The following is a 12,023-nucleotide window of genomic DNA, read 5'->3' on the forward strand; positions in this document are numbered from 1 at the left end:
AAGAGTACATTTATGTTTCAAGTCACACAATACATTCACCATTATTGTGACGTGTTTTGAAAAACCTTACAGTGAAGGTGTCCGTGTGTAAATAATAAATAAAACATAAGGTCTAATGGTTTGTAATTACAAAGCTTCTGATCTGTCACTAATAGGTATGATTACAGATAATATAAGCCATTTACCGTGTGGACTAAAATGCATAAGAAGACTAATTCTTGGCATAACAATATGTCAGAGGCCAACGAATTTGGGATTTTCCAGCCAGATTTTTCTCCAGGGAGGCATGCCCCTGGAACCCCGAGCTGCTTATTTTTTTTCCCACTGGCTGGCTCCTCAGCATCCCTGTGGAAAACCCTGAGTGAAGGCCCTCAGGTTATTGTTATTTAGCCTTCCTGAGGCTATTGCATCTTCATCTTCGTGCCAGGCCTGTGTTTGTCAGGACTGTGCAGCGAGTCGCTCTCCAGGGTGCTGATCCCACTGCTGGGAGCAGGAGGAAGCTAGTGGGTGCTCCAAAATGTCTGTAGACCCAGTGCCTTGGGTAATGTTAAGGTGCCCTGAGATGACCCTTTACAATTTGTTTCTTCTTCTTTAGAATCAGTTTCCAGATCCTGAATTATTCCAACATTACAGCTTGCTATCGTGGGGTAGTTTTGCAGTGTTTGGGCAGAGTCAAGGGTGAACAGGCTGCTCGAGCTGCAGGTGAGCAGCAGAGGGGTGGAGACAGACATTTGAGTATTTTTAGATCCACACAAGGCATTACTTTCCTGAAAATAACTTCTAAATATGTAATTTTAACGAACACAGATCATGTTTAAGGTGTTAAATCACTGCCAGTAGCAGGAATTTCGATTTGTTTTTCAGCTGGTTCTCATAAAGGGCATAAATTAAAGGGACACTCCACTGATTACAGGCATCCATATCAGTTTACTTGGGATGGAGAGTCGGTGTGGGTAAAGAATATAACTTACATGACAAGTTTAACTCCCACGTCCTTCTGAATATTCCAATCTGTGGACTTGATTCAAATTCGAAAAAGGTATTTTTGTAACACCACTACCGAGCATTGTTAACCTGGCAGAATTGAAAAAGCGCTCAGTGCAGTACATTGGAGGGATCTTTTAGTTCATCTGCAAACAAAAAGACAAGCATTTTGGCCTTATTTTGTGAAGTAGTGACTAAGAAAGCTCCTCCAAATCTCTCATTTTGGAGATCTAGTCTAAGAAAGTGGCCCTGAAGATAATGTTATCTCATTTGAAGATATTTTTCACCTCTTAAACCTTAGAAACTGGAGATGTTGGGTTTATAAATAGAGTCTAATGAGCGACACCTATTTTAGGATTGTAAGAAATGTGTGACGCAGTATTTTTTTTAAATTTGAAATAAAGAATTCAGGCTATTTTATCCTCAGCTGCATTGGTTCTGTCCATTCTCGTGAGTCCCCCTATCTTCTAGAAGTACTAAATGGCTTAACGTCTGCATGTAAAAGCACTATTATTCCCTTAAGTTTGTTCAACAGGTGCTACCATTAACATCTAATATGATTCATTTTGGGACCCTTTATATCAGGAGAGATGTCCTTGAACCTCTCAATATAGTGAATGCTATCAAACTCTCTATAGTGTCAGCATATTTCTCAAGCCGGATAAATCCCTTTCACTATCTCGTGGCACAGCCTGAGTGACTCATTACTGTTTAACAATAACTCCTGCCACATACCTACTATAGATGTGCCCTCAAAAGACCTCTGGCACTTAACCACTGTGTGGAGAATAAAGCTTATGAGAACTGTGACGGCTAATGCCATGCAAATCTCCAGTTTGTAACCCAAACTGTACTGTCACTGCAGGAAGGTGATTCCCCTATCTCCCTTCACAGCTGTAATCAATTCAAATACACCCATGCCAAGCGGGAACAGACTTTCCAGTTACAAAAAAATGTATTCCCAAGATTGGTTCTGTTAGAAGGTTGTTAGAGAATCATTATTCTCAGGCAAAGGAATTTGGTCTGTTTATCGCCTCTCGCTCTCTTTTTCCTTTTCTGTTGGGACTTATAGATTAAAATATAGCTAGACACAGGTGGGCGACTTTATTCTGCATATTTGTATTTTTTTTGTTAAAGTACTGTAAGCATGTACAGTATTTAACACGCAACACTAACTGTGCATACATGGCGTGTTACATGGAGGATGATGGATTGCTGAGCACTTTCTTTTAATTGATAGGAACACAGAGTGAGCCTGGCAGTATTAGCATCAGCATAAACAAGAGAGCTTTGATTGATTAGGGCACAGAGAGGTAACACAACAGTGTCTTATGGGGGCTTGTTCTTACTCCCATTAGGCCTCTCCATATGACAGACCAAGCAGATTTCTGCTTGCTTTTTTTTCCCCCCATTTTTTTTTCCTCGGCCTGTTTTCAATCAAAAAAAAAAGAAAGAAAATGGTAAATCACCTCTATGTTGTAGTTTGTGCAATTGTGATCGTGACATGAAGGCTGTAAAAAACACTAACTGAACGCAGTGACTAATTACTACCAGAAACATGATTACTAAAATCTCTAATCTTGCTGACTACCACTGCTATCCAGTACAACAACAAGATACCAAGGTCCTACAGAAACTGCCAACCTAACACAAAGTCAAACATGTACACCTACATAAACCTGCACACAAACTGCATTTTCTCTCGATAACTCGTAGTATTTCTCCACTACTACTACCAGGTCAATGAATCAAGACCAACACACATGACAAAGGTCAAATAAGGGAGTTAGATGCCCCGGTCACAAACTAATTTGTATCTTTGCGTACCAGCAGTGACGCCTGGACAGACAGAGAGTGGATGACGGCAGCTGCCGAGTCATCTCAAACAGATGGAGTGAGAAGAGCGTGATCCAGGTGACAGAATAGATGCTTATGTCCCATGGTGCTGATGGCGGCTGCCCAGACACAGTCAATGTAGCACTATACCGAAGCATCTGGTGTTTGCTGCTCACACTGCTAATGATGATGAATGTTTGGCACGACGGTGTCTCGACACATAAGAGAAAGCAAAATTCGTCACTCATGTTGTATATCTGATGCAGCCTGAACTTCCAACACGTTTCTTGTTTGCCACAGATCTCCACCTGAAGCCGGTTTGCTTTTAAGATTTACTGCTTTGCACAGTGTGACATGCTTAAAAGTGAATCTGATTTAACTGGTTCCGTGTATTTCATGTTCAAACGCTACATTTCTGCAGCAGCTATTTAATCATTTTGAACACAGTGGACACTTAATCACACCGTTTTGGTTGTAATTTAATCCAAGCATCATCACAGGCAGGCCGCTTCTCCAATTAAATCCTTTGTTGTTGTTTAAAGCACTAATAAATCATTTGATTTGAGTGATTTTTGGCTTTGAGGATTCAGCGGCATACAGTGGAGCTCAGAATGTTGATGCCATGATTTTTTTGTTTGTACTACAAAGACCTGGTATTAAATTTAAATTTGAAAGCAAGAGCTGAGTTTATTCATCAGCTTAAAACACGTTAATTCTACAACTACTGCTGACTTTTAGCAACATATTTGAAAACAGACTTTCTATAAATACACACATACAAAGCAGATTTCCGATGAATATATTGGCTACTTTAATGTAATCTGTCTTTTCTCTGCAAATTGTGCACAAGTATTGGATGTTTTCTGTTCGCTACATTTGCTGTGTTAATTGCAATATGCTGCATCTCCCTGTGTTTGAGTGAGACATGATTTCCCCGTGATGAGTAATGAAGTTTATCAACTAAATCAACCCATGCATGCCTTGGTGTTATTTTTAATCATCCGGCATGATGGCAGATTCGGGGAGCAGGCTGTGTGCTGGGGTTAGACTTCTCACTGTAAATGCCTCGACCAAAATGTCATGCTCATGCATGCTGTCATGGTGGACGAAGCACATGTGGAGAATGAGAAGCAGGCCTGGGAGTGGACCGCAGGGAACACCCTTCCATCATCTGTCTAAACGGGCCTGGAGGGCTCGGATCACAAAAACCACTCTGACTCTGCTCCCTCTACCAAGATGTGCCATTGGGTTTGCGCAGGATTACACATTTCGGTGTAATAGTTTTTTAAGCAAATCCACCGTGGGTATTCATATCACACAAAGCTCATTCAGAGTGTTGAGGACCTGTCACTGTTGCTGGCAAGCTTCATTGTGTACTCAATAATAGCCCATTAAATCTATTCTTCCTGCTTTTCTTATCTCTGAAAGACCAGTCCTTGGCTAAGGTAATGGGTCACTGAGTGGGGAGCTGATTAGTCGATTTACCTTATTTAAATATTTTTGTATAGATTTAGTGGGTGGAAATGAAAGGCGCGTCGCTCCTTCTCTGGACCCATGGGGCAGCCACACAGCTGACTTCTATCACGGCACCTGAAATATCGTTTTGTTTCTCTATAACTGCGGCACAAAGCCACTTGGGCGGGCAGGGGCCATAAATCTTAGCAATCCAAGATGCCAATATTAATGGAGATAGACGTTCTGCCACCTTGTAATAAATAAACACAGGTGGTGTGGCACAGCTCCCGATGCCTCTTACACCTTAAGTCATTTTTACTACACAGTGTACCAAAAACTGCTCTTTGAAGGCCTCTACTCTTATCTTCTTAAAACAAATTTCGCCTTTTTTTTTTTGGGTGTCTTTTCTTTGTCACGACTTGTTGGTCTTCCCTTTGCATTCACGCCAACGTACAGCGCATACACACAGTACATATGTATGTTAAAATACAACACCGCAATTTATTCTTCACTTGATGAGTTTGGTAAGCTTCACCTCCCGCATCTTCACTGTCAGGACGCGGTCTGAAGTCATACACTGTTCTGCTGTCATGTCCACTACAATTAGCCTTATGTCTTTTGTTTTGTTTTATGATACCAACAATAAAGGTCTCAGCTCTTGTCTCACAAACTCATCTCCAACCACGCTAAAAGCAATGTTTACTGGGTCGGCCAGTCGAGACGGTTATGTTGTAGGCATCAGGCATGATGAGAGGAAGCCCTCAGAGCTTAGTCATTAGTGCACTGCCTTGAATCTGATTTAACAGGATGACTAATCTCATCCAAGTCACTGGTTCGTCAACAGGAGACAACTCCAATGAGGAGAATATCCGGTTACAGTCTTATTTTTATCCCGATGAAAAGTGACAAGAGGAAGCTGACAAGGAGGAGACAGGGGAGACGCATAACAGCAGTCTGCTCTGCACGTGTGTGTGTGATGGATATCTGCACACCATGTTAAACGCCATTATGCATGACAGTGTTATCACTGGCATGTAGCCACCACCACCGAAACCTCAGTGTTTGCAAACAACGTTCTGTCAACACGGCGCTTGTAAAAACACCCTTATATCTGGAGTGTTTGGAGGGAAATGGAAGCAATCAGAGCTAATTTATGACTGCTGTGATAAAAAAAGGACATATAAGAAGGAGATTTCTTGAGCTGGCGGGAGATCAGGGCATTGCTTCGGTTACGCACGAGGATCCGGATGGCGGTAGTGCTGTTTGGATTAGGAGTGTGTGAGGAGCTAAAGATGATTATTGATTGACGGTGATTGTGGAATCAGGCGTCACTTTAGTTCCTGAAACATCCCAGGAGTATTTTGTGGTTTTGCATTTTAAGGCTTCTTTTGTCTATTAATAATTCTGAGCATGGTGGGAAGAGCAGATTGCGGGAAAAATGAACCTGTTACAACCCAGACTCTAGAGAGAAAGAGCCAGAGACAACTATTTGAAATACACTTTTCTGATTCTTAATTGTCAATGTTACATCTATTTGTGCCTGGTTGTTAGTGTACATTTATTTTTTTATTAATTTAACCTTTATTTTACCAGGTGAGTTTGTTGAGAACTGGTTCTCATTTTCAATATGGTCAAGAGGCGGCATCCAAACTAGACGGACAACAAAAACAGATGTACAGCAAATCACGCAGCATTACAAAACAAATTGAGACTTGTAAAATAGAGAGGTGAAAAACAGGTGCAGCGGTCCTGAAGTGTTGCTTTCGCTGATTTTTTAAACGACAAGAGCGGTACGTATGAGGCGAGTTTTAGGGATTGTTGCAAAGACTTCCATATATAAGGGCCAAGTGGAAAATAATTTAAATAACAATTGTAACCCCTGTGCATAATCTGCATTTCACGCAGCAACAATGTGCTTAAAAACAACATAAGCTTGTCAATTCCCTGTAGATATGGTAGCTAGGACTCAAATTCACCCCTTCATCTGTGTCAGCCTGGAAAACAATCTCATTTGCCTTATAGAGATCATAATACACTTAAATTAATTCTATTAGCTTTAAATTATTTTGATGTTCCAGTGTTGTTTTATCCATTTATTATATGTCTCGTCTGTCCTGGCAGAGGGCTCCCTACTCTGTTGCTCCTCTAGAGGTAGTATTTTCTTTCAATTAAACGCTCTTTCGGGGGGGAGTTCTTCCTTATCCAAATCGACGGTCTAAGGATAGAAGATGTTGCACGCTGTACAGATTGTAAAGCCCCTTGAGGCAAATTGGCTTGACTTCATTTCTAGTAGTTCCACCCAAAAAAGTGGAAAAAGTGTGTGTGTGTATAGGGGGGGGGAAACTACTCATACTCTGTCCTCATCATCATTCGTTGCGCTCCAGTATCCGTGATGACAATTCATAAAAGTATGCAGCTCTGCTTTGACCCACAATCCCCTCTGCTGTCTTTTCTGGGAAGACCCGGTGGAACAGTTTAGGGGTCAAGAATCATGCTCAAGGACACTTCAACAGTTTGTGGTTATGTGCCAACATGTCTGAGCTTCAGGCTACCAGAGCAGTATATTCTTCCAAAGGACATGCAATTATAGTCCATGTCATCAAAGCTCGCCAAAGCATGCAAACACACACGCAGTACAACACAACTAACACGCATACATGTATTGCAATGTATGCATATTGTTTGCCTTGCTCTAGACCTTTATTATTTGTCCATGCATATGCATCTACACATCAGAGCTAATTCATTGACCCGTAATGCAATTTCATGAAACCAAAGCGAGGGTGACCTCTGAAAACGACGTTCTGTTTTTTCCCCCTCTGTGGAGCCATCAGTTAGATTCAGCCCGTTGTTATTTCATTTATAATGTACTGAATCTACGACCAAGGACATCACTATGTGTATGAGTTAGCTAACTGTCCCCAAAGGATTATGAAACAGATTTATGACGTGTCCGACCGGCCTATTACGATGAGAGCGCAGGTCACGGTGGCGCAATTTGTTTTCGAGTGAGGATGTGAAGCAGCAAATGATTGGCTTAGTCACCTTCTGAATGGTTTCTTTATGGAATTTGTCCAGAAGTAATTTGGTTAAGTATCAATCTAGTTTTGATGTCTTCAGAACACACATCCCTTAAATCTTTGACAACACGCCTCAGTCACTTCACCTGTAATGCGTTTAGGCTCCCGTCTGGTATAAATTTCATCTCCGTCGATTCGGTACATTAGATATTATTATATTCCTTTGTCTTGTCTTGGATTCCTAAAGAGCTTTCTTCGCAGCACTTCAGTACATGGGAAAAACGATTCTAATTTTAAAACTTTGTTCCCAACAGTATCGCTCTACGAGGCGTTAAACCATGCAGCAGAGTTCAGTGAGCTGTGTTCAACACTTCCCAAAAGAAGTGTCCTCTCCGTGACTTCTTACGGAAGAGGAAATGAAAATCAAACAATAATAAACCAAATGAGTTTGTGTGGGACTATTTATAACTTGCAGATACTTGTGAAATGTGAGTGAAATAAATCAGCGTTGTCTTTTGGAGGACATCGGGACATCGCAGATCTGCAGCTTCTGCCGTGTAAGACAAGTACACGTCTGGTTGCGGCGCCATATTTAGAGTGGCGAGCGATGCTGAATGGCATTCAGTGATTTTGCAGGAGTTCAGAACTACACTGTGTCATTGAGGATGCGGCTTCAATTCGGTGTAAATAGAATGCATTTTTATGAGTGCTCTTTTGTTTATTACTGTGTTTTTATTCATGAAAAAGCAGGAATCCAATAAAACACAAACAGCACCGTTTCCCTCTATTAGTTTCTCCCCGACGCTCGGCGTGTAGGTGAGGCAACAGACCGAAGTGAGGTCAGCGTGAAGTGTACCGCTATATTCAAATGGCGGTGAGATATATACGCGTTGTCTGAAGTGTAGCTGTCAATAGGAAAAGTCAAAAAGTCAGTCAGGTGGTGACATCTTGGCGACAAGTTATTCTGCAGTGACAGATGACATTTCTGTGAGGTTGCATCTGGAGTACTCTGGCACTGAGGCAAAGCTGGCCTTTCACTCTGTCTGCCTAACTAGCATTCATCAGCAAACCCTCGCACACACATACACCGCCCACACAGGGATAGAACATGTAAATGGCAGCTGGCTCCGTGAGTCCAGTGTCCCCTCTCTTTGTCGTATTGTTTCGTCGGCTTTCAGATGCCGCAGTCAGAGCCGTCCTGCAATGTCCTTGCAAGTTTTTTTTTTTTTCTTTTTTTTAATGACATGAATATGAATCATTGTTCCTTGTTTTCCTCCCGTCTTTCTGTTTTCCTCTCCCTCTTAAACAGAATACTAGTCTGGAGTGGTGCTCGATGAAACTCAAACAATGGCCCATAGCTATAAGCTCGTTCAGCAGGCACTACTGCCACTTCTTTATTTATCTCTCTTTAGTCCCTTCTTCTATCGTTTCCTCCTCTTTCCCTTCTTCCTTTGTTGCTTTTTGGCACAGGCCGGACATGTGACAGCCCACTGTCAGTGAATCCGCTCTATTCAAATGACGCTTGGCCTGAACTACATGAATCCCTGCCTTCATTTTGGGTTCAGAAGAACAGCAGCAGGTATGCAAGCAGACACAGGGCAGCAAAGGGATTCTCCCCCAGTGATTCATTTGAACTTTTCCTCTCTTTGAAATGGCATCACAGAGGCTCTGCATGATTAATGTCACCACACTTATATACACTGTTCTACTCAGAATGCCAGCTGAATATTGGAAAACCAGCAACTTTATTGAATGCCAGTGGGCAGGTCTGAATAAACTGTGGTTTGATTGGCAATCAGCTCGCTATTCAACCTTTCCAGCTGTCCGTGTAATGTCGTGCACTCAGGTGAACACACCCACCAGCTAACTGAGTGGTGCCGTTTCATGACAACATTGTGCAAACGGGCTACTTAATGGATAGCAATACAGTGTTGTTGGTATGCATTTTTGTGGATGTGATGTCAGTTCAACGTGAACTTAATGCTAGAAAATATCGTACACACTGTTCCTGTGACACGAGCCTTTTCTATAATAAACAGCACTGGTCTGCATTTCATAAATAAAAGAAAAGATCTCTAATTTGTGATGCTATGAAGAGAGACAACCACTGACTCAATCTGAAGTTATTGTTTGTTGAAGACAAATTGTTGTTTTATGATTCTCTGTCATACTGAAGCCCAGCGGAGCTCTCTGTCAATAAATCACAGCAAAACACAAAGTCCCATTGGCACAGGACTAGTATTACCTGAGGACCTCTTGTAATTTGTAGTGATTGTGGAGGCTGTCTGTGATCTTAATCCTGAACAAATGTGCCATGTCCGCAATTTGTAAAGTGAAACTACCATGGATCTCTGAGTTTTTGCCAAAGTATGAAGATCCATAAATAGAAAGCTCAAACCCATCAGAAGAGCAAAATCTCAAAGGATGATTCGAAGTACAACATGCACGGCAGCATGCAGCTAGGAGCGTTTTGCTGTCTTTCAGCAGGCTCAACAGTTACGTGGCAGCCTAATATTATCATATATTGGGATAGCGTCAGAATAAAACACAGCCTATGCTTATTCTGTGTGAATGCACTGCATATAACACAGACTTAGAGGGGTAACTTTTTAATAACAAGGTCCCAAGGTAAAACTGCTTCCACGCTAATAGTGCTAAATTTATTTTTTCTATCACTGGCTCTACTTTTACACACTTTAACCGTTTTGGACATCAAATATTTAGGTGAAACTGAAACAAAAATGTTGCCTTTTTTATTGTAGCATGTATGTTTTTACATGATTCTAAGATTAAATCTGAAAGTATACTGAAATGAACAGGTTCCACTAACAAAATTGATTTATCTCCATTTCCTTCATAAAAATAAAATTTGAAAAAGTTATTTTATGATTGGATGGATGGTATCTGGACTCCAGTGTTATTGCTGCAAAATACACTCAGACACATAATTCAGTATTGTGGAGATCAGCTACACCTCAGTATTTTCATGTGATACACTGATTGCATGTCTTAAATGGCTGCTAAGCCCGGAGGTACACAATCTGACTTGTAGCTGAAAATATTGCCTTTCCCGGCATGTACTGCAGCGACGCAGTGCTGCCATCTGTATTATGAGCGTGCACGCTGATTCTGTCAAAGTACTCTTTATTGAAACACTAAACCCTGAACTAAACCCTCAACCTTGCACTGCCACCACCTTCAGGAAATACAAGCTTGTCAGGGGGGGTTTGTTATCTGTAGGGAGAATGTGTGGAATGACAAACAGCAGTCCAATTCCTACTTCTTCTTATCCAGTGTTTTCCCTCATTTGGTCACTGGCCAGCATATATGACCGGCTCCCATTTGGCCGGACCACACAAGTGCTTGCTCCTCTCAGTCTGAAAACATTATCTTGTTGCTGCCCTGACTGTCCCATGTTATCCTCTGGTGGATATTCTTCTTGTTGACTCCATGCTGAGATTCTGATGCTTCACTTTGCACCTTCTTCCTCTGAGACTAAACAACAAGATCCATCCAGTGAGAGCAATGGGAACTTTTCTAATTATTGCCGCAATTATAATCATGCTTGTACTGCGGCATTGCCTCTCTGGGCCCTGCGGTCCCACTGCTAGCTGGATGGGCACACAGAGAGAAAATGCTAATCAACATGGCAGCTTCATCAACTTATTGGTGGCTGGTGTACGGCAAAAAGAGCCTCTTCACTCCTTTCAAGGGTGGTTGCAATCAGAAGCAGCATCTATCCATATTTCCTTCCCAGAGGGAAAAAAAAAGGGCTCAGCAAACATACCTGCAGTAGATCCCCAGGATGGGAATACCATTTAGATTATAATTGGATTTAGGAAGTGAAACCCTACGTGTTTGACTAGCTTCATCAAACAGTATTCTTGCATGATTGTCAACTGCTGCAATTTTCTTGGCATTTTCTCATTTTTATGTCTCTGTGTGAATCTGGTTTTAATAAAAGACAATTCACAACACACACACACATCATATATCAGCAACACTGAGAACAACTGTACAGTTTAAGACACTGAGGTGAAGCTTCTTACCTCCTCCCACTGGTGGATGTAGCGAATGAGTCTGGAGAGGCGCAGGAGTCGCAGCAGGCTGAGGATCTTGGTGAAGCGGACAATCCGCAAGGCGCGCGCCGTCTTGTAGAAATCCGAGTCGATGCGCGTCTCCACGATGAGGAAGATGTAGTCCACAGGGATGGAGGATATGAAGTCCACCACAAACCAGCTCCGCAAGTACTTGATCTTGATCTGCTGCGGATCCAGGATGATCTCCGTGTTGTCCTCCTTGACGATACCCGTCCTGAAGTTGAGAACCAGGTCCATGAGGAAGAAGGTGTCGGAGACCACGTTGAACACAATCCAGGGGGGTGTGTGCTCGTCTTTGAAGAATGTGATGCCGACGGGGATGATGATGAGGTTGCCAACCATCAGAAGCAGCATGGTCAAATCCCAGTAAAACCTGGTTAGAGAAAGAGAAGTTGAATACTTCGTTAAAAACACAGCAAATTCTCATGCTCACTAAAAATAAATAACATATCAGTTAGAGACAGCCATTGCATACAGCATCGTGTATAATATACACACTATACACACATTTTTTTCTACACTGAGCGTTAAACACATTCTCAAGCAAACAGGCATAAAGTATAAACCAACATTTGTATGAACTGCAACCACTTACTATGTTATTCATAGAAATCAAACAAATTAAAAT

The 12,023-nt window shown here is 41.8% G+C and overlaps 1 protein-coding gene across 1 annotated transcript in view; it reads right to left on the reverse strand.

The window, feature by feature from the left end:
- Nucleotides 1-11,768, reverse strand: part of LOC103373232 (potassium/sodium hyperpolarization-activated cyclic nucleotide-gated channel 1-like) — a gene marked incomplete at its 5' end in the record, with an annotated part of 56,674 nt that extends 44,906 nt beyond the window's left edge. Inside the window, one exon of the mRNA XM_008303078.1 lies at nucleotides 11,345-11,768. Within this exon, the coding sequence (XP_008301300.1) occupies nucleotides 11,345-11,768 (424 nt within the window). The remainder of the gene's footprint in view (nucleotides 1-11,344) is intronic.
- Nucleotides 11,769-12,023: the final 255 nt, after the last annotated feature.

This window comes from Stegastes partitus, unplaced genomic scaffold (genome assembly GCF_000690725.1).
Source record: "Stegastes partitus isolate 25-593 unplaced genomic scaffold, Stegastes_partitus-1.0.2 Scaffold1933, whole genome shotgun sequence".
NCBI classification, from domain to species: domain Eukaryota; kingdom Metazoa; phylum Chordata; class Actinopteri; family Pomacentridae; genus Stegastes; species Stegastes partitus.